The sequence below is a fragment of the Primulina huaijiensis genome, chromosome 17, assembly GCF_012295235.1.
Source record: "Primulina huaijiensis isolate GDHJ02 chromosome 17, ASM1229523v2, whole genome shotgun sequence".
Taxonomy (NCBI): Eukaryota; Viridiplantae; Streptophyta; class Magnoliopsida; order Lamiales; family Gesneriaceae; genus Primulina; species Primulina huaijiensis.
In genome coordinates this window covers 3,700,309-3,722,303 of record NC_133322.1, presented here as the reverse complement: position 1 = coordinate 3,722,303, position 21,995 = coordinate 3,700,309, and the positions used below count along the sequence as shown (strand labels likewise).

Genomic DNA, 21,995 nt, shown 5'->3' with positions numbered 1-21,995 from the left:
ATAGTAAGATTGTCGACATGTCCACCAATTAATCTAATTCAACACCATGGTTGAAAACAATTATCTATTGTTATGTGATCTATCTCTCCTCTTATCCATTGTTTCCTGACCTCCTATATATAGTAATACAGTTGTTTTCCAAGAAACACAAACAAATATTTGATACGCTCACAGAGACAGGGAGAGCTTTGTGATTCCATCCTCTCTCCCACCTGCTTTCTTCTTCTCCTTTTCTCTCCATCTTTCTCATTGGATTTCTACAGAGATTTGAGGTAACATATTACACACAAATCCATTATGGGCTCTTGTTTGCACTTAGAAAATATTAAATTATATACATTCTAGATGTTGGTTCATGCATTTGATGAATGTATTTTGATTGATACAACTTGTATTCTTTAAAACAAAATGTTGTTCTTTTTCTTGCATGATTGCATAATTTTCCCTGTGTGCTATGGTTTTCCCAATCAAATGTAGAGAATATGGCCTTTCTCGTTTATGTTGAGCATCAGGATTCCGGTTAATTTCTTCCTTTTCCCTCATTTATTTATTGATTAAATTTGTGAATATGGCAAGAAATCAATCTACCAGAGCATTCTTATTGGTTGGTTCTGGTTTTGAGAGGAATGGGAATGACATTTGCATGTTCATTGGATGATCTGGATAGCCGATTAGTGAGATCAGTCAGTTTTGGAGGTAACAACACGAGGATTGCTCCATCTGTTGGTTTTAACGTTGGAGAATCTAAAATGAAATCTTTCGGTTCGGCCAATATGATCCTTGAAGGATCCCTTAGCTTTAAGAGGAGGGAATTAGAGCCCAAAATCTCCATCCAGACTCCGGAAGAGCGTGCATCAATCAGCTTGACAAGTAGCTACAAATTGCCCATACTCAAAAAACCACTGCCATATTCCGACAATGACAGACATCTGGCTGCTGTGAGGTTGCAAAAAACATACAAGAGTTTTCGAACACGAAGGCAACTCGCAGATTGTGCTGTTCTGGTGGAGCAAAGATGGTACCTACCCTTTATGCTTTAGCTATTTAATATCATCGCATTCCATTGTGTTCCTGATTTGGAATGTTTGTCATTTAGGTGGAAGCTTTTAGATTTTGCTGAGCTCAAACGTAGTTCTGTATCATTTTTCGACATCGAGAAACCTGAAACGGCTATTTCACGTTGGTCAAGAGCAAGAACAAAAGCAGCCAAGGTGCTGTATGTACAATTTACTCGCTGCACTTCGTTGTTTTTCAATTTTCTTACGACCAAGGCTCTTTCTTCATTAATGTTAGGTGGGGAAAGGTTTGTCAATAGCTGATAATGCCCGGAAACTAGCTTTGCAGCATTGGCTTGAGGCGGTAAGTGTCTGTGCTTTGAGTTATTTTCAATGGATGATGTTCATTTATGAAATCATGATATTTCTATATTGTGTGTTCAGATTGATCCTAGGCACCGCTATGGCCACAACCTACAATTCTACTATATCAACTGGCTCCATTGTGACAGTAAACAACCCTTCTTCTACTGGTAACTTTCATGTACTACAAAGTGAAGAAGTTTCATTTGTCTACATCTATCTCTATGACAGTTTACTCTGAACTTCAGGCTGGACATTGGAGACGGTAGAGAAGTAAATCTAGAGAGATGTCATAGATCAAAACTTCAACAACAGTGTATCAAATACCTTGGTCCGGTAAGTTGCACAACGCCATGTAGAAGTTCTTGATTTTGCCGAATATATATCCATGATGCGCAATCTCTTAGATTCGACTTATCACTGAAACCTCAACATGGCTAATGTGAAATAGCACAGAATTGCCTTTTTCACCTGACTAGATTGAATTGAGCAAATTACTCCCTATTCAACTTTGTAGATGGAGAGACGCGCATATGAAGTTATCATAAGTAACGGGAAGTTAATGTACAAAGAATGTGCCAAAATTCTGGACACAAGGGAGGGGCCAGAAGATGTAAAATGGATCTTTGTGCTCAGTGTGTCCAAAATCTTGTACGTAGGACAAAAGAAGAAGGGTACTTTTCAGCATTCCAGTTTCTTAGCAGGAGGTGCAACATTATCTGCTGGACGATTAGTTGTAGAAAATGGTGTTCTGAAGGTAAAGAATATAACACAATGCCACCTCTTTTTCCTTTTTCTTTTTCTTTTCCTGGGATTGTTATTCATCTCCCAAAATACAAACACACACACTCATGTATTTTAATTTTCTTACCCCGAAAATACATTTTTCCTTCCTACATATTGAAATATAATCATTACATTTGATTTAATTTTTCGATGTTAATTCCAAGAAAAAACTTTATTACTATATTACATTATAACTCAAAATATATATTTCAAATTTTAAATAATACCATCCAATAATTTAGTCCAGTAACAGTTCAGTTTTCCCAAAACAAAGCCTCGCAAAGCCTATCCCTTTTCTTCTTTAATAATTGGTAATTTAAACTAATTGCTAAGGTTCAGGTGACATGAAATGTATGATCTGCTGTTTTGGATACAGGCAGTTTGGCCACACAGTGGACATTACCTTCCAACAGAAGAAAACTTTGAGGAATTCATGTCCTTTCTCATGCAAAATAATGTTGATCTCAGTGTTGTTCAGGTAAGATACATTATGCACTTCGGTTGTACTTTTGTCAAACATGGAAAAAGCTAATTTCGAGTATGTTGCAGAAAGCACCGAGTGACGAACTTGAAGTTTGTGTTGGCCTGCGTAGTAGCATATCAGTACCAGATTTCCGGTATGCTGGAGGCCACGAGATAAAAAACGTAGAGGGCTCAAGGAAAAAACATTCAAAGGATGACGAAAATATGCAACCCCCAATATCAAGATGGTCCAGGAAACTACAGTCAAAAATCGCTCTCCTTCAAATCCCAAAGAGGGAGGAAGCGGTAGAGTTGTTCAGGACACCAAAACCAGGGTCTCCTTATACTCTAGAGAGTCCACTGGATGATGGATACGAGACAGCAGATGAATACCTTTCAGATTCAGAGTTCTCGTTCTCCAAGCATAACTTATTCGATCAAGATACTGAAGAAGAGGAATATGAAAAATATGTCCCTCAAGAAAAGATAATAAAGAGGATAAACTCACACAAAGGGATGAAATCTTATCAGCTGGCTAATCAATTATCATGTAGATGGACAACAGGAGCTGGACCGCGAATTGGATGTGTCAGGGATTATCCTTCAGAGCTCCAGTTCCGTGTGCTAGAAGAGGTAAGTTTGTCTCCCAGAAGTGCATTGTCATCACCTCGTAGAAGTGCAAGACCAACTGTTACTGTGGGATGGAATCTTACTCCTACCAACACCACTGCATGTAGAAAGAAAAGTCCACTGGCTATAGAATCATCATAATTCATCCACACAAAAGAGGAGGAAGAATTGACAACTGCAGTCTTGGGAGTGGAAAACATTCTCTCTTAATTTATGAATTTGTTTTTGTTCCATCTATCCATGATTGCCTCCGTAAAATTTTCCTATGTAAAATACTTTAAAATTTGTAGGTCAGATAGTTTGTTGGTGTTTGACTCTTTAGCTAAAAACTGTATGTGCCGTCATCATCCACGTCTTTAGATACGTACCATACAATCTATAAAAGCTAAACAAAATCTACCATTCTCATTTGAGTTTCTAATTTGGATTAGATTAGGATGTTTCTATTTCCAAATTATTACAAAGTTTTGGAAAGGTTTGTGACCTAATCCCTTCTCATCCAATGTTCTTTAATTTATGTAATAAAACTAGGTTTGAAATCCCCCAAGGCACCGGTGGTGTTTCGTTAAACATAATTATAAACTATATACAGATTTATTGGGTTGTTTATATAATAATTAAATTATATAAATACTTAACAAGTAATTCATACGAATGAGAATTTATATTCTATTTGATTTTCATTAATAATAGGATTCAAAGAAAATCAGTTGGTACAACTAAATTGTTTCATATTATATGAATATGATAATATATATTTTGAATTTTTTTTGGAGACAATTAAGTTGTGAAAATTACGATTAAATGAATGAAATGGATAGGTTTACTTCGACAAGGACTCAAAGCATACATAATGGCTGGAAAAATGAAATTGCCATTTTGCACGCAAAGAGATTTTATCTTTGCTTTTAAACATTACCCTCGCAGGTTGAATCCAATTCAAGAAATGGAATGACAAGCGTGGCTTACTAAACCTCCTCAATGTTAATAAAAGAAAGCTGAATGGATAACGATACACACCGTTTGAAGTTGGTAGTGATTTTCCACACTCATCACTACTCCACATATTTGATGAACCAAAATGGCTGGTACAGCTGCATTTCCTCCAGTAGCAGTACAGTTTCCTGGTCGCTCCAACTATCCCCATCCACATCCCTGTAATATATCATGACACTGGCCTTCATTTTAGGAAAACCAGCAGTGGCAAATTGGTAACTAAATGACTCAATGGTCCACATAAAAGAAATGAAAGCCATAAAATTACCTGAAGTGAGAATTGCGTAATTTTAACAAATAAAAGACAATGACCATTATATGTATTCATTTATCAATTTTTATATTATGAGATAAGTACTTGAGGTTACAGATATAAATAATATTATATTATGTAGTATAAATCATAATACACAATTTTTCAGATATGGCAGCTTTTGTAACTAAATTTAGATATTACATAATAAACTAACTTGAAAGGATGAAGAAAAACCAATCAATCACTCTACAATTGGATATGCACGACTAACATGAGAGACCAGTTTTTGGTATCATGTTGACCAGTGTAAAATTAAGATATCTCAAACACAGGACTTCCACCATGGGAAAAGCTAAGTGAAGATATCATATAGAAGTATGTCTAAAGATTCAATGTCACAGGTGATAAGTGCAACCTTGTCGATAACAAAATCTATCCATAGTTAAGAGTTAAGTCATCCTCTCAAAATATATCAACCAGTTACTTCAGAATGGAGTAAAAGTTTTCCTGAGTTATTCAAGTTAATAACTTAATTCAATTAACTGAACCCATGAACTAGAATATTTCACTTTGTTCCAGAAACTAATCGTGCACACTAAAATTTCACACCAGCACTCCAACGCCTTTCATCAACCCTACTGCCAGGAATTGCCCTAGTTGGCCTGATCACGTGTAATTCAACCCATGCCATTTGCGGTATCCTCTAACGTAACCCCTCATAGAGCTGAACTATTCCAGAGTACAGGCCAGCAGCTGCCCATATGATATAGTCTCCAACATAGCATACTGCCATGCCCTGACGTCTGTCTGTTCTCGCCATTTCGTGAAACCCTCTCCACTTCCACAATTCCGAGAACCGCTGAATGTGGTCTATTAACCACTCTCTTAATCCCAACCAAGAAATAATAAATTTTCAATCCATCGACATCCAAATCTTGAATCTCTTGCGAGGTATCAGAGCAGTCCTATATGACCTCTGACAGTGAAAATCATACTCAGTTTCAAGTTGTTGTTGGGGTGGGCTCAGATCGGGTTTGTCATCATCTTCATTGTCCTCGAGGATGATTTCACCTTGATTAGATCTTTTACCTGATTCTCAATACCACTTTCAATGAGCCCCCAGAAGCTATTGTAGCAAACCCATTTTTCCATCCAACTTTAGGGCATCGTACATTAGCAATTAAATGAAAAACTTTAATCGGACCACATATCTATTATTTGGCTAACAGCAGTTAGAAACCCCTGGGCAGTCACATTTATGTCGTATCCTGAGCCTATGAAACTGTTGGACACCAGTGTTTTCCACACCAGAGTTTTCCAGGAAAACACTGGTGTGTAGCTTGAAACTACATTATATGCTCGATGTGAAGGTCTTATATGAGGCTCTTTCTTGGCTCAAAGATGGTTTCACCTTGATCGCCTCTTTTACCCGATTCTCAATACCACTTTCAACAAGCACACGAAAGCCCTTTTCTAGCAAATCCATCTTTCCGTTTGACTCTAGGGCATCACACACTAACTTATAAGTATACTCCCTAGGAATTGACCCTCCCTCGACAAGCTCCACCAAGAAATCCCTTGCCTCAACCACCCTCCCTGCTTCACATAAGGCATGAATTATAGGTGTATATGAACTTGAAGTTGGCACCCCGTGATTCCTTTTTTGCATAATTCTCAACATCTCAATAGCCTTTTCAACCTCATTCACTACACTGTAGTATCTAATGAAGGAATTATAAGTAATTCTGTTAGGTACACATCCTCTTCTAGACATTTCATCAAACAGTTCCAGTGCCCTCCCAATCCTACTAGTCTTACAACAACCATTGATCAGAGAATTGTAAGTCACGACATCTGGAACAAACCCTTTAAACAACATTAACCGGAACAAATGATTCGCTTCCCACATACGTCTACGTGTAGCTTTTCGACATGCGGTTTCCATGGCATACCTACAATAAGAACTAATCAAAACCGTGTATGTAAAGGCATCAGGGGGATATCGAAACCCAGGCAACTCCATTTGTTCCAGCAAGAATCTCGCTCTTTTGAAAAAACCAACTTGACAAAGGGCGTAAATTATGGTATTATAAGCATAAACGTCAGGCTTGCAGTGAAATTGTTTCATCCTATAGAATGCTGACAAAGCCTCATTCACGAAACCTTCTTCCCCTAAAGCTTTGATTAAGCAAGTCATGGTTGCAGTTGTAACAAGATTGCATTTTTCTGACCTCCGCGACATGTTTTTCAAGAAATCCCACAGTAAATTCAATCTATTCCCTTTAACTAGAACAAGAGCCATCTCCTTACAGGTTTGCTCATTGTGCTGAAACCTGAAATGGGTTTCAACCCAATAGTAAAACTCTAGTGCCTTTTCCAGTCCATGATTCAATTTCTTGGGGTTTCTATGTGCTGCCGGGCCAAGAATGAGAGAACCCTTCTTGTATTTAACGGATTCTTGTTTGAGGTTCCTTTGTTTGAGTGGGGAGCGGTGTCGGGAGGGCTTTTGCCGGCCGATGGATCTGAAGGATTGAAACAGGTGTAATGGGATAAACCTTAGGACTTGAATAACGCTTTCTGAGGTCCAAATGAGGTGGTGGTGAGGAAGAGCGGCGTTGAAGGGCTTGTTTTGGATTATTGCTTGCAGAACTTGTTTAGCGATGGAACTAGTTTGGGTGACAAAACAGCGGCGGAGCGGCGGCGATCTAAACATAAAGAAACTAACTGGTGTCGTCGGAGCAGCGCCTCGGTGGTATTGACTACAGTAGTTGTATTCTTCAAATTAGATTTGTGCGCATCGAATTTTATTTTACAATTAAATGTGAAAAACAATGGCATTTAACTTTTAAATTAAAAATATTACATTTCCAAATATACATTTAGTCATCTAGAATAACAGAATTTTATATCTCAAAAAACATAACATGAAAATAATTTTTGTTTTCCAAATTTCACAAATAAGTTTGAATAATCACACTCGAAACTTGCAGCTAACGCCTCGGCTTCAAATTCACAAAGCGTGAACTTGGGGAGACGTAGTTGGAATACATGAAATTTAATTATAGTTTTTATTGTTTACAATGAAATAATATCAAATCTTAAATTCATATCTTACTTATGTATGTATATATTAGTAATACAAATTCGAATAAATTTCAAATGACACAATCATTAAGTAAATCTGAAATTCATCATAATTAACATGAAATACTATATAAACATATATAAGATTGATTTGGAGTTTATGATCTTATTTTTCTAAATAACAAAATACTTTTGAAATTGATCAATCCAAACGCAACCAAAAGACTTTTGCTCTTAAAAAACACTGAAAAATGACATACACGAAGTTTACACTAAAATTCAGTGCTAAGTTCGTGTTGAGTAAGATTATGATCCACTTTATTTGTTGTACGATAGCAATATGTAACTCTAGTAGTAGGTCTTATGCTCTTAGGTTTCAGCATAGGGTGTTACCCAGTAATGTCCAAGATGTTCCTCCGTACTACTTAAATTTAGCTTGAGTTGAAGTTCTGAGTGCTAAGTTGAAATATTTGGATATGTTTCCGAGCCACTGAAATTATTATTTGAAAAGCTAGAAATATTTTTATTTAATATATTATTTTATCATATCAATAACTATTAAACAAGTTAATTTGGACTTTAATTTCTGTTGAAAATTTCGAGTTCGACTCGAATTCAATAATTTTGAATGTGAATCAACAGACTCGAAAATGTCATGAACGGTTCGAATTATTAACACCCCTACTTCATACAAGTTTGAAACGGCATGAATACTTCAATCGAATTAAATTGCATGAAGAAAACAGAGATGCATCCCCTCGAACATCCTTGATGGTCAGAGATGACAATTTTTCCAGTGAGTTCGGGGCTCCGCGAGGAAGATCCGCAACGAGACTGGTTTGGGGACTTATTTTCAGGTTCGGGGATTTTTTTTTAATCCCCAAAATAATTCGAGACATATATGAGGATATTATCTACATTCCTGAACTCACCTCGATAATAATAATATTATAATTTCGGATTTGGAGATTCCCTGAACCTACTCCTACTCTTGTCTTATTGTTATTTTTGAAACAAAGATGAGAATAGAGATATCCTAGGGTTTGAGTTCGGAAATCACCGAACACAAAAGAAATTGGTATGAAAGCGGTGATACAATTCGAGGACGAGAATAATGATGACAAACCCACCATGTCTCGTTGTCATCTCTTGATAAAGACCAATGTTTTAGGATGTTGACAATGCGTAGCAAAAAAATAGGACGAATATGACAAGAATTAGAGGCTATATTAATTTATATTACAAAGAGTAAAAACAACAAATAAAAGATTCTTATCACTAGACTAGGCAGATGGGCACATAGTTGAGTTTATTTTAAACAGATTAGAAAAATTCCAACATAAAAACCAAATTGGAGGACAATGCCAAATTAGGCCTTTAAGCTCCTAGTTTAAAAAATTCACCAAAATAACTAAATAAAATTACAGCATGACATTATTTGAAAAGGACTTTTAATCTGCTCTGTTTGACATATGCAGAATGGCATCTTGTCTTTAGAATCTATATATTATTCCATTTTTGCAAGAGAGATGGAGACAAGTTGTATCCTATTTTGCCTCCAATTGGCAAGCTTTCCTGCCCTCACTATTGTTTAATTCCACAATTTGATTTATATTTCAAGTTAGGACAGAAAAGCAGTCAAAACTTAAGTTGTACCCAAAAAATAGTCCCTTTAATATGCTCTTACAAAATAATATAGTGAATATTTTTATGATATAAAAGTGCAAAACAATGTGGATCCAACTTCTTTTCTCCCACTCCACAATATCTTGTCCTTTTTTATAGTATCGTACGCCTTTAACTAATTAATAACACGTTTTCAACAATCATGAAACATCACCATTAAAGTATAAACAACATCGTCATAGAACTGTTGTTTTTCCTGTGAAAATCGATCGTGTCAAAAGGGATGAAAGACTGCCTTAATATAGGCTGACGATGACCAAGAAAATTGCGATCGATATCATGTTATATCTGAAATATTTTCTCTGTGCTTCAATATCATTGCACGATATGAGTTCTTCACATTTTGCTAAAAATTAGCATAATATGTTGATTGATGATTCTAATACAAAAATTTCACGCTTTCTAAATGTAACATATAAAAATGGAAAATTTGCGTTTTGTTTTTTGAAAAAATATTCTAATAATTAAAATAAGTGATGGTCTTTATCCCATTAATTTTTTTGGGAAAACATTGTGATGTAACAGCAATTTAAAAAAAAAAGACAAACAAATAATTCAAAAGAACGACTATAACAAAAGAAATTAAATAATTAAACATTGATCAGCTTGGTGCACATATATAAATTAAAGATGGTGATTGTGTACATTGACAAGCAAAACAATTGATTTATTTACTCCCAACTCCGAGACTGATCATTAGAGGAAAGAATGGAGATTCAGTTCGAGCAGAAAGAAAGCAAGAACGGCAACAAAATGATGAAAAATGGAAAGAACAAGAGCAGAAACAAATTCTTAGGAGTGAGGCAAAGGGCCTCGGGGAGATGGGTTGCCGAGATCAAAGACACGACGCAGAAGATTCGTATGTGGCTGGGCACTTTCGAGACGGCGGAAGAAGCTGCCCGCGCCTATGACGAGGCCGCCTGTCTCTTGCGCGGCTCCAACACCCGCACGAATTTCGTCACATCTCATCTTCAATCCTCACAAAACTCCCCGCTTGCATCCAGGATCAGGAATCTTTTGAACACCAAGAGAAAATCTAACACCATCAATTCGAAAAACCAAGAATCGTGCCTTACCAGTACTACTGCTGCTGTTGCTGACGATTGTCAAGACACGAGCGCCGCTACTAGTACAGATACTACTACCACCACTGCTGCTACCACCATTTTCGAGTGTGCTGATCATGATCATAGTAACTATACCATGTTCGAAGATGTGTATAAGCCGGATTTCAGCCATTTTGATCTGCCCTGGACAGAGATTATATGTGGGGGCGAGGGCGATGCGACCATATTCGATGATAACATTTGCTTATCTGAATTCGAGCGGATGAAAGTCGAAAGACAGATATCAGCATCGCTTTACGCCATTAATGGTGTGCAAGAGTATATGGACATGGAGTCTACCACTGATCATCAACCCACCTTTATGTGGGATCTTCCTCCTATATGTCCCCTTCCATGTTAAATCCATCCACCATTTATGTCATTTACTCCACGTCTCAATTTATAAAATCAAATATATCTCCATTTCTATATGTGCGTGTGTTTCAAAGTTTTGCAGTTTTCCAATTCAATTAACCCATTAATGACATGATTATCATAAAAAAAAAAAAAAAAAAAAAAAAAAAAAAAACACACACACACACACATATACGAGTAATAGAATACTATCATAATTAGTGTTAGTGTTTGATTTGAGACATTTAAACAAACAAAACAAAACGAAAAAACTTTAATAACATTGATGAGTAGGTCTCTTGTGAGACGGTCTCACGAATCTTTATATGTGAGACGGGTCAACCCTAGCGATATTCACAATAAAAAATAATATGTTTAGCATAAAAAATAATATTTTTTCATGGATGACCCAAATAAACGATTCGTCTCACAAAATACGACCTGTGAAACCGTCTCACACAAGTATTTTCCCAACATTGATATAAGTGCAATTATAAACAATTAGATTTATTATGCTACAACTTAGCTTACAAATTGTCACACTCTTGAACAAGATACAACTCCTTCACAAACCACTCAAAAAAATTTGAATCATGGGTAATGGAGATCTGACTCTTTATTATGTCATTATTTACGTTAACGAATTTCAGTTTTAGACTAAAAATTTTTTTGGGATAATTTTGAACTATTTCATAATGATGTAGTACTATAATATTGACATTTTTATTGAAAAATGATTAAAATTGTTAATATTTAAAAGACGTCATCGAAATTTATCGATATAAATAATCAAAATCACAAAAAGATAAATATATAATTCAAAATTTTATTTTTCATCGAGATTTAAATTTAAACCATGTTGGCCCAAAAATAGTTTTTATGGTTTTCGGGCACTACTAACTATCAGAATTTGTTTCCCCAATTAGAAGAAGCTCGAGGGATTTTCTTTAATTATATGTATATTTTTTGAATAATTAAGTTTATATTTTAGGAAAGTCGGAAAGTCTGCCCACCCCAAATAAAAAAAAACAAATCTAAAAAATAAATAATAATAATAATAATATTCTTGTTCTTATCCTACTAGCAAAACAATGGGCACAGTTAAAGCGGTGGCAATCATCTCCGGCGCCAACAACGACGTCAGAGGCGCCGTCCACTTCATCCAGCGCACCACCGCATGTATAGTTCTTGCTTCTTTTCATTTGATTTTGATTTTCTGTCTTTGATAAACTCTTTAGTTCAAAAACAGGCGGCGAAGGTACCCAAGTGAAAGGAAGAATCAGTGGGCTGAATCCGGGTCTTCATGCTTTCCACATTCATGCTCTTGGTGACACTACAAATGGCTGCATTTCCACTGGTTAACAGTTTTTTTTTATCTTCACGGTTTTCCCTGCTAATACTGTAAATTTCAAAGCGTTTTAACCCAAATTGATATCATGAATTGTTTAGTAAAGATTTCGACTTTGTCTGTTTTTAACTGAAAATTATAGATTCCAAATCCATAAAATCTTTCAATCCAAACATAGCTCTAAGAAACTCAGGATCTTTCGGCTTTGATCACTATCTTAAGAAGGAAAAAAATGGTGTGGCCCCAATGGGATTTGTTTGGTGTTTATGGAAAATGATGCTCGATATTTCTGTAGATGTTCGTTTCCCACATTAAGTAATGACTGTCTATGTTGCCTTAGGCGAACTCTGACAAATTGATGAACTCTATAATGCTTTGAAACTTCTTTCAGTTAATCTACCCAGGAATAGAACTAGGCCAAACTATGCATTTCCGACTTTTGGTTTAGCTGTTTGGATGCAGTGATATGATTCAATTTCTTGAGTTATTTAAATTCAATTATCAGGGCCTCATTTCAACCCGTTAAAGAAGGATCATGGATCTCCAACAGACGAAGAGCGTCATGCCGGTGATCTGGGGAACATAGTTGTTGGCTCAGATGGTGCTTGTTTAATTGAATGTGTTGTTTTATTTGCATAATATTTATCAATTGTCAGTTTGGTTTGATACACTCGACTTTGGTGTTCCAGGGGTTGCTGAGATTTCAATTATAGACAAGCAGGTATATATCTTTGTCAGTTTTCCTGGGACTTTTTTTAACTGTTCTAAGAAACATTGTAAGATTCCAATTTCTTCTACAAATTCATATTGCAATCCACCACTCCATTAATTTGTTGGATTAGTAGATCACGTTGATTTATATTCTTTCCTCTATTTACTGCTGCACAATATTAGTTATCGTAGTTTTTTGACAAAATGGATCAAATTTTATACTTTCTAAGTCATGTCTCGGTCTAGACTTAGTTAAAATTTTATGCTTGGTTTTCAAAAGTTTTAAGACATTGTTATTATGAATAGAAAGGATTCAGGTTTCCTTAGCTCTGTTTATTCCATTTGTTCCAAAAATCTATGTCTCAGCACTTCTCGGTTGAATGAATTCAAGAAAAAAGTTTATTTGTACCATTTAATTATTCCGTTCCTTTTCTACCCTATAAATTTTTCTCTGTTCCGTTTAAGTTGAAATTGACTCTTCACTAATTTTTGGGAAAATTGGAAATGAGAGATCTCACTCAGTCATTGTTTTTGCTTGCGAATAAAATTCGAAGTGAGATGATAGCATTGTGATAAATAATGAACAAGGTGGATGGTTGGTCTCTTCCTCTCTGGGATTTTCGGTTGGAACAGGAGGTGATACTGATTGTCTAGTTTCAGTGATTATTTTGAGTAGGAAAACTCATGTTCATTGATGTTGTTCTATCTTGGTTTTAAAATAGGATAAAGGTCGGTAAACTAATTTTTAGAACCAATTAGCTAGAATGTTTGGTTTATAATTCTTTTCTTATTTGTAGATACCTCTAAGCGGCGTGCATTCCATTTTGGGGAGGGCAGTCGTTGTGCATGCTGATCCTGATGACCTTGGAAGAGGTGTTGTATACCACCCTTACACTTGATCATCTTTATAAATTTACTTACTTTTGTATGCTCCGCTTGACATGAATGAAACCACTGGGGGTTTGAACAGGCGGACACGAGCTCAGCAAGACAACTGGAAACGCTGGTGCAAGAGTAGGATGCGGTAATCTCTTTTGAGCATATAAACTAATTTGTTTCTCTTAGATATCTGGAGCTATGCATTTCCTTGTCCACAGACCCGGTGTGGCTAAATGTTGGAGGATGATCAGATATTTATTCTACCTATCTTTGTTACTTTATCAGATTGTACTCAGTCCTCGTAGATCCATCTCAGGTTTTTGCCAGATTGAAATAAAAGAACATTAGAATTAGGAAATGACTTCTTGATGATAGCACGCAGCAAAAATATTATGAAATGCTGCTCATGGTACAAACACCCCATGGATCTCATTTCTTTCTTCGTAAATGCGTTCTATTTGGCGTGTGTGAGCCTGGAAGGAAGGTGGCAAGGAAAAATATGCTGTTTACCATTGTTGTGGAAATTCTACCCGCAGAAATTTAGTTAGAATATTAGCGTCAGATTTTCGGCTTCAAAAAACCTCTATGTATCTATTCTGCATGCTTTTTATATTTTCGATATCATCGCATCTTGTTTGTTACAATCTTCTGTCCGAATTGCTTTGGCTAACAAGTTGAATTTCATATTTGGCAGGTATCATCGGGCTTCAGTCATCTGTCTAATAAAATCTGTACTCCATACAATATGATTGGCAAATCAGTCCCATGTATCACTTTACAGCTTATGCATTTTCTGTGAAAACGTAATGATAAATCGTAGTATTATTTAAAGGAAATAAATTTTTTTGCTTTTTTCCCCATCTTGGTTAGAACATGAAGACACTACTCCAAATGGAGTTCATAAAAGTGGATAGTGGACGACAAAATAAACACCAGGGGTGTCATGATACTATGGAAATGAAAATATGAGTAATACATCATCAAAATACATGTAGTGAGTTATCTCTGTTAGCTCACAGCGAAGGGAAAGGGAGACTCGACGGTTCACTGTTATTATTGTTCCCTATCCTCTCAACCAAGTGTTGCGGTACGACGAGTGGTCTCGTAAGGAAGCATCATGGGGCTTGTATTCCATTACATAGGTGTGAGGAATTTTCAAATGCCTCTTGATAGAATCCCTCAGCCCCATCACGGCCTGCAATGCAAAACCAAATCAATATAACAGAATTGCAAATGATGACGATGAGTGTGATTCGGATAACAAAAACCAACCTGATTATCAGATGCATTGCGGTTCCACACACTCAATATATCCTCATTGAAACGAATACTTAGGACTGCTCCACATATGTTATCACCGTAATCAAGTTGATCTCCTATCAAAGCTAGAACCTGCAAGCAGGTGTATTCAAGAAACACAGGTAAGGTAAGAACCGTTTTTTGGACGAATGACACTGCATAACTTGGAGCCTATGATGGATAGTTGATTCTAACAGTATATACAAAATTGAGACAGTCAAAATCATACATCGGTGAAACGAGCAATAATACAACGAACATGGAGCCAATTTACAAAGTAAGCATGCAAGAAAGGTTTACATGATAGTCATACAAGTGGAGCCAAGATTCAATAAAAGCAAGAACACATTACATCGCTAACATTTCATCACATTCTTTTCTTCATAAATGATTCAACTGCGTGCTTTGATATTGTTGATCTATGTGAACAGATTTAGATAGGTTAATCTACATACATTAGGATAGGCATCTCTTTTCGATGACCCCGTGAAGGCAGATGGGTGGCTACTGAACATTTAATATCAGAATGAAAAAGGCTTGCAGTTTATGAGAGAAATAGAAGAATGTCAAAAGACATAAAATGCTCGCAAGAAGTATCGCATTCTTAAAAATTAACTGTTATCGTTATCTACATGGCAAAGTTAAACTCTCAAGTGTCAATAGTATGGCTCTCTTACCCATATGATCACACTATAATAAATTGCTACTCTTTCTTGCTTTCACTTTTGAGTTGTTAAAAATGAACTGTTATCATTATCTACATGGCAAAGTTGAACTCTCGAGTGTCAAAAATATTACTCTCTTTCCCATATGATCACAATATAATGAATGCTATTCTTTCTTGCTTTCACTTTGGAGGATTGTGATGGTATTTGGCAACAGTCCGCAACACCAGAGAGATTATAGGATTGTTATATATTAATGTTGTTTACAAACATTAGACAAAAAATGGGATGCCACTTTACGTCATAGTCTGGAATGTTTGTTCCAAGGTATTCAAACAAATAGCTGATCAGGGTCGAATATCTTTGTGATAGAAGGCAATCTAACAAAAATAGTAACAAAGCTGAAAGGATTTTCTAGTTGCAGTGAATAAGAACTTAGTTTCTGTACATAGTCATACACCCAAACCTTGACATGTTCGACTTACAAGATGGGAAAGGTATAAAAACTTAACGCGGATAGCAGGCTGGGAACTGTAGGGTGTGAGTCTAACACAAGTTCTCAAAAGAATGATTTACTAGCAGTCTGATACCAGCCTAGATGATGCAAAACCACATTTTTCTGTAAAAATTTCCATACCAGGTCCTCCCAGAAACGGCCAGACACAGGCTTTTTAAATCTAATAATCCACTTCCCACCATTGCAGTTAGCAGAATCCTGATGAAAGGAAACCATGATTGAGGAAACCTGATTAATTGAGCTAGGAAAAGGAATTATTGACCAGCTTAACATGTAAAAGCATACCTCCCATAGAGGACGAATGCCGTCCTTGAACAGATGCAAGTCAGTTGGACTAGGCATTGTTGAGGGGCGAGCTAGGTGACAATAGCAGATCCAGAAATCTTCGACCTGAAGTCGAGCAATCCGTAAAAAAGGTACACTTAGAACACCCAGAGAAATTAAATCTAGGATCCATATAGGAGTTACGAAGGCCACATGACCGCACAGAATGAATCTGAAAATAGATTCTTACTGTACTAAAGTCCACAATCTTCTTAATATTGTCCTCATATGAAGTTTGACTTCTGACCCCTGGAGTCCGACGAGTGTACCAAAACACAAATTTGTGCTGAAGATCACAATGAGATGAAGTTGCATTATAACCACATACATCATATGAAAAGATTACATACAGCATACCAACACATGGAAAATGTAGCAATGAACTAGTCGGAAATTCATACACCTTCCAAACTCTGTCGAACTAGTTTTGAAGGAATCACGTGAAATATTTAGGAAAGAACAAGGTAAACCTCACATATCTTGAATCATTTGCTCTATGACCTACTTTAAATTTAGAAAAGGTGCATTTGGATTGATGTATTTGGAATCTCCACGATAGTTTCAACATAAGGGAACTCAAAATCAAATTTGTCCATCCATACACAACCTATAGGAATTCGATGAAATACCGTCTCAATCAAAAAGCTTTGTATATTTATCAGCATTCTAAAAATTTACATATTTCCTGAAAAGACTTCACGTTTAACTCAAACTTTGGTTCATTTTGAAGTCGGTTGATTTCTATATGGAATTATGAATCTTTTATGAGCAAAATATAACCCACCATTCCCTTTTTTGGCCCAAAAACAAACTTTACATGAAATTGTACAGTAAACAAGTAAAACCAAACAAAACCTAACTTGAGGTTGCAAGATAGCTGAAGACTCAGCGTGAATTGTGAAGAATAAAGGTTTAATCAAAAGGAATTTTGACTGTGGATGCCTTCTGGAGTAAGATGCCAATATCAACGCGATCAAAGAGGCTATATAACAAATATTATCCAATGAACAAAATTTCAGGGGAATTTGCAGCTTCCTCACAAAAAAATAGAACAAATAAATTGAAGATGCCAGTAAAATAGTGTTTTAAAATTTAAACTACCCAATATAACAACTCGTAAGAAAACCCAAACTGTAAGTTTTTCTTTCACTTCACGATGTTGTAGAACACAAATACTGCGAGGAATCTACTTATTTTCAACAAATTTAAAGTGCCAGCACAAGCTTGCCCTCATTATTATCTTTCACTTGGACCTACCACTATTTCTGCCCGTTTTTCAGCGATACATCAAGAAACAAACAAGTTCCCCCAGTTTAAACGATAAACTAAAACTTAACCGAAAAGGAATAAGCAAATGGTAAAACAGGCATACATACGCAAAATTTCGAAATCAAAGAACAACGATCCAGCAAACATGCATACACGAATCGTAGATATTGAATGGAGAGATGATTCAACGAGATACCGAAATAAAGGAACCTATCGGGTAAGAGAGAGATTGAAGGTTTTACGAACTTTGAGAGGGTGGAGTTCCGGGGCTGCGATTTGCGAATCCACGTCGGCAGCCGGAGGCGGTAGAGGCATGCCGTAATCGGCTTGTTTCTGATCTGCTGCTGCCAATTCCATTTGTTCTTCCTCCTGTGTGTCGGATGGTCAGTGGGAAAGGAAGATGAAGACTGAGGAGCTCCTCGTTGGTTGGTCTCTCGGACATATTTGATTATTGTTTGGGCTCATGGGAAGGCCCAGTTGAAGAGCTGTCCCAGCCCTTCAAAATTTCCTTTTGTTTGTAGACTTGTCAAATTGGGCTCAGCCCACATCATCATAGAAAAAGGATGAGTTGTATTGATAAATCATAATTCGTTTGGAGACGGGTCAGACGGGTTGAGCTAGTACCCGTCGTCCCACCAGAATGTTAATTATTTTTATCTTTTAATAATTGGTTGAATTATTTGATTAAATTTATATTTTATTTTCTCAGCATTTCAAATGTTTGTATAATTTTTTAATTAAAAAAATTACATTTTTAAAAAAAATTAAAAAAATAAGGCCCGTCTAACCTACGGCCCAAGGGCCGTGGGTTGGACTGGTTTGACCATTTGGAGGACCACCCTGGCATGTTTAATGGCGGGTTGCAGGCTGCCTTGCCTGGCACATTTTGACATCCTTATTTGTAGCTAGAGACATCGAAATAGACTAACAAGTGTCAGATTTTAGTTATATTAAGTGGATCAGGATGCACTGGAAAATTGTTAACTCGATCTGTCTACTTGATAGGGCGGACTGATCCGACGAGTTCATCTCGCTTTGATTATTCTACTTTTAGCTAACGACAGTTTTTCTATAATTGGATCACAAACTATATAACTTGTCTCGAATATGAAATATTGGTGTCATATGAGTTATAAATCATCGACTCATTAAAGCTTTAGTTTTTTGTAATAGATTTTTATCCTTATTTTTTAAAAAAAATTGATATACACTCCTATTTCATCAAGATTTCACCAAATATAATTTTCTTTAAATAACCAAAATATACTCGAAATTTTTTATAAAAAAAATCAAATTTTAATACCTAAAACTCAAACGAATTAAAACTGATTAAATTTTTTTTATAATTTTTTTAAAAAAGAAGCCATATTCAAAAATTTAGACGTTATCATTTTCATATTCATGGCTTTTTTGATAACATTATTACATAAAAAGTTTCTACTGAGTTAGTTAGCTAAGGAGTTGTATTATCCATACGACTAACCAAAAAGAAGGGGCAATTATGTTATTGCTTGCCCTCTACAACTGGAAGAGGTTCCTTCCTTCCCCTTCGGTTTAAGTGTTTAACCAAATCCAAAAAGACACATCTAATTTTGAGGGTGGCATTCATTATTTCCGATAAAGTTGGTTAGCTAATTGACATATATAATATAAAGAATAATGCTATATGTACCATTAAATTTATATAATAATTTTTTTCATATAAAAAATTTAATAAAAAATTTTCATTTATCTAAATCTCACGATAATTTCAGTACAAAATCTCATAATATAATAACAAAATATCACCGTATAATTGTTGTAAATATTGCAGTACGATATATTGGTAGTACATTTACCATTACTCTAATATAATATTAATTCTTATTGACATGTGATGTGTGTTTGTATATTAAATTTTTTGTATTTGATATTATTTGTTTAAAAAAAATATATATATATATATATATTATTTTATTAAGATATGATACTTATAGTTTAGATGACTTTTAGATAAATTAGAGACAAGCCGGAGAAAAATCGGAAAATTAGAGATATATATGGAAAGTAGATTTTTTATTGTTATTACTTTAAAAAAAATAATAACTAATTTGGCTGGTGGGGTTTTGCAAGAGTACTGCAAAACGCCACCAGAAACTGCGGACGATACAAAATGATTTTGCAGCATCGATATCCGTGTATTCAAAGTCGTGATTCCCACAAAAGCTGTTTCATTTCCAGCACGATTCTCGCATTGAATAGACAGGATTCATGCGTTAAAGTTGCGTTGTTAACTTTCAAAATCTTTAAAACTTTGTGAATACGAAGAATTTTTCCTCACAATTTCTAAATCTCACTTTCCTCGCATTTGTCTCTTTCTTACGTTTCTTCAGTCCAAAATTCTTCTATCAATTTGTTTAAATTTTCTATTTTCCGAAATTTCTTATTCGAAATGGCTAGTATCGATGTACTCTTCATGTTATTGTCGGGAATTGATCGATCGAATATAGAATTCCAAATATTAGACTAATACGAATATTACGCTCTAGTTAGAAAGAGACAACAACGAACAATGCATATTTAAAAATGCCTTTAATTTTAATTTGTCACATATATTTTTGCTTGTTCTATATATTTTTTTATTAAAAACTAATTGTTTTATTCATTTTTTATTTCAGGAACGAGATGGATGTAATACAAGAATGACATCGATAATTTGAAAATTACAGAACTGGCAACAAAGTTATCTTTTGATAAATTACAAATGTGTTCACGTGGCTTAATTTTTTTAGAAATATTTACTAGCATATGTATTTTGTATTGATGTTGGTTAAAAGTAATTTATAAAGAATATTAATGGTTAGAACCGAAAGCAATGTTATAATTTCTTAAATATTAAATCTTAGTTGATATACACAAGTATTGTATTTGACTTTTAAAAGAGATAATCAATATGTTAGTATGATATATAATTTCAAAATATATAAATCTCAATATGAAAATTTAGTACAATATATAATTTAAATGATACAATGATCTAGATGGTTTCCAGTTTTAATCAGAAAAATCTCAATTATAAAATTTCAATCAGAGTAATCATCATCATAATTACAATGATACATATGGCTTTCAGTTCCACAATCGGTGGATTACATTTTCTCATCCCTCTACGCAATCAATTATCTCGATGATTTTATTTTCGTCTTATCATTTTCACACTTATCGGAACATCATCATCTTACTCATTAATAACATTTTGCTCATCTGATTAACCTTGAAAAATATATGTGAAACTACATTCCTATCGGGTCGTATATCATGAATAAGTTGTTGATAACCAATATTAAGAAGATATGTAAAACTTTGTATATTTGATCAAAATGAGTTTAATAATCCTGGTCAGCAAACATATGTTAGATAACACCTAATTGACCGGATGGCCCTGTATTATCGAAAAAACAACTTAACTGATGGACCAATAGTGGCAAACTCACTTGATGGCCTAACCATGTCACTCCCCAACCCTAATAATGCTAGTGCGAATAAGGAGATTATTGTTGGATATCGTGTTTTTTGACAAAATATGGTATGGATATAGCCGGAAACCAAACCACATACACTGTAGGAGATATGATGTGTACAGTTATTCGCTCATACTATTGAAAATCATCATCATCAGTTTGCTTTGATCTCCAGGTTCACTTTGGACAACATATCTCAACTTTCTATTACATAGAATAATTGTATTTTGATGATATTCTTTCCAATATATATTGTGATGACCTATTCTCGTGATGTTATGAAACTCGTCGTTGTCGAGAGCCAATACTAGAATATATTTTGGTATTTTTAATTGTCGTATCATCCGATTGGAACGATGCATCTCTACGATTTCAAAGCAAATAAGAGGACAAACACATCGACATATTTTGTTGTCATATAAATCAATAATTGTTTTTACATTTCCATTGTTTTTTTTTGTAAACGATAAAACTGCAAAATAAATAATAAAGTTCAAATTTAATTCATATGATTATTACAAAATTTAAATAATTCAAAATTATCTCATTATTGTTCATACGATCAAGACAATCTCTTATCAAGACAATCTCTTATAATTCTTTCAGCATATATCGGTGGATGTGTATAACTAACTACATTTTATAGTATGCATTATTTATAGGAAACCAAGAAGATACTCCAATAATTGAAGTCTGCTCGAACGCTGCTGGCGTAACTCTGTTTCATCATATTTCTTGTGTGTTTTTTCACATTATTACCCAATG

General features: G+C 35.0%; 5 protein-coding genes across 5 annotated transcripts; 3 read left to right on the top strand and 2 right to left on the bottom strand.

Annotated features, from left to right (window-relative positions):
* Positions 1-148: 148 nt before the first annotated feature.
* Positions 149-3,752, top strand: LOC140962797 (IQ domain-containing protein IQM6-like). Its single transcript, XM_073421807.1, has 9 exons — positions 149-272; positions 577-1,018; positions 1,097-1,211; positions 1,294-1,359; positions 1,440-1,528; positions 1,607-1,694; positions 1,876-2,115; positions 2,521-2,622; positions 2,694-3,752. The coding sequence occupies exons 2-9, from the start codon at positions 627-629 to the stop codon at positions 3,375-3,377; spliced, it is 1,776 nt and encodes a 591-aa protein (XP_073277908.1). The 5' UTR covers positions 149-272; positions 577-626; the 3' UTR covers positions 3,378-3,752.
* Positions 3,180-7,282, bottom strand: LOC140962798 (pentatricopeptide repeat-containing protein At1g77405). The gene is made up of 2 exons (XM_073421808.1): positions 4,257-7,282; positions 3,180-3,333 (listed from the first exon to the last, which is right to left on the bottom strand). The coding sequence occupies exon 1, from the start codon at positions 7,199-7,201 to the stop codon at positions 5,840-5,842; it is 1,362 nt and encodes a 453-aa protein (XP_073277909.1). The 5' UTR covers positions 7,202-7,282; the 3' UTR covers positions 3,180-3,333; positions 4,257-5,839.
* A 2,659-nt stretch (positions 7,283-9,941) lies between these two features.
* LOC140962284 (ethylene-responsive transcription factor ERN1-like) lies at positions 9,942-10,728 on the top strand. Its single transcript, XM_073421142.1, has one exon. It carries the CDS (start codon positions 9,967-9,969, stop codon positions 10,723-10,725), a length of 759 nt encoding a protein of 252 aa, XP_073277243.1. The 5' UTR covers positions 9,942-9,966; the 3' UTR covers positions 10,726-10,728.
* Positions 10,729-11,746: 1,018 nt separating this feature from the next.
* On the top strand, positions 11,747-14,512 carry LOC140962952 (superoxide dismutase [Cu-Zn] 2-like). The gene is made up of 7 exons (XM_073422081.1): positions 11,747-11,897; positions 11,968-12,075; positions 12,572-12,667; positions 12,756-12,787; positions 13,575-13,650; positions 13,748-13,801; positions 14,351-14,512. Exons 1-7 carry the CDS (start codon positions 11,810-11,812, stop codon positions 14,377-14,379), a joined length of 483 nt encoding a protein of 160 aa, XP_073278182.1. The 5' UTR covers positions 11,747-11,809; the 3' UTR covers positions 14,380-14,512.
* A 58-nt stretch (positions 14,513-14,570) lies between these two features.
* Positions 14,571-18,154, bottom strand: LOC140962951 (eukaryotic translation initiation factor NCBP-like). The gene is made up of 6 exons (XM_073422080.1): positions 17,977-18,154; positions 16,652-16,747; positions 16,423-16,527; positions 16,258-16,335; positions 14,929-15,048; positions 14,571-14,851 (listed from the first exon to the last, which is right to left on the bottom strand). The coding sequence occupies exons 1-6, from the start codon at positions 18,085-18,087 to the stop codon at positions 14,720-14,722; spliced, it is 642 nt and encodes a 213-aa protein (XP_073278181.1). The 5' UTR covers positions 18,088-18,154; the 3' UTR covers positions 14,571-14,719.
* Positions 18,155-21,995: the final 3,841 nt, after the last annotated feature.

Coding starts and splice junctions, on each gene's coding strand:
- LOC140962951 (XM_073422080.1), bottom strand. CDS start 18,087: ATGGAATTGGCAGCAGCAGATCAGAAACAAGCCGATTACGGCATGCCT. Junction 16,748..17,976: donor CGGAACTCCACCCTCTCAAA/GTTCGTAAAACC, acceptor TGTGATCTTCAG/CACAAATTTGTGTTTTGGTA. Junction 16,336..16,422: donor GCATTCGTCCTCTATGGGAG/GTATGCTTTTAC, acceptor TCCTTTCATCAG/GATTCTGCTAACTGCAATGG.
- LOC140962284 (XM_073421142.1), top strand. CDS start 9,967: ATGGAGATTCAGTTCGAGCAGAAAGAAAGCAAGAACGGCAACAAAATG.
- LOC140962798 (XM_073421808.1), bottom strand. CDS start 7,201: ATGTTTAGATCGCCGCCGCTCCGCCGCTGTTTTGTCACCCAAACTAGT.
- LOC140962797 (XM_073421807.1), top strand. CDS start 627: ATGGGAATGACATTTGCATGTTCATTGGATGATCTGGATAGCCGATTA. Junction 1,212..1,293: donor CAAGAACAAAAGCAGCCAAG/GTGCTGTATGTA, acceptor CATTAATGTTAG/GTGGGGAAAGGTTTGTCAAT. Junction 2,116..2,520: donor TAGAAAATGGTGTTCTGAAG/GTAAAGAATATA, acceptor TTTTGGATACAG/GCAGTTTGGCCACACAGTGG.
- LOC140962952 (XM_073422081.1), top strand. CDS start 11,810: ATGGGCACAGTTAAAGCGGTGGCAATCATCTCCGGCGCCAACAACGAC. Junction 12,076..12,571: donor AAATGGCTGCATTTCCACTG/GTTAACAGTTTT, acceptor TTCAATTATCAG/GGCCTCATTTCAACCCGTTA. Junction 12,668..12,755: donor CATAGTTGTTGGCTCAGATG/GTGCTTGTTTAA, acceptor TTGGTGTTCCAG/GGGTTGCTGAGATTTCAATT.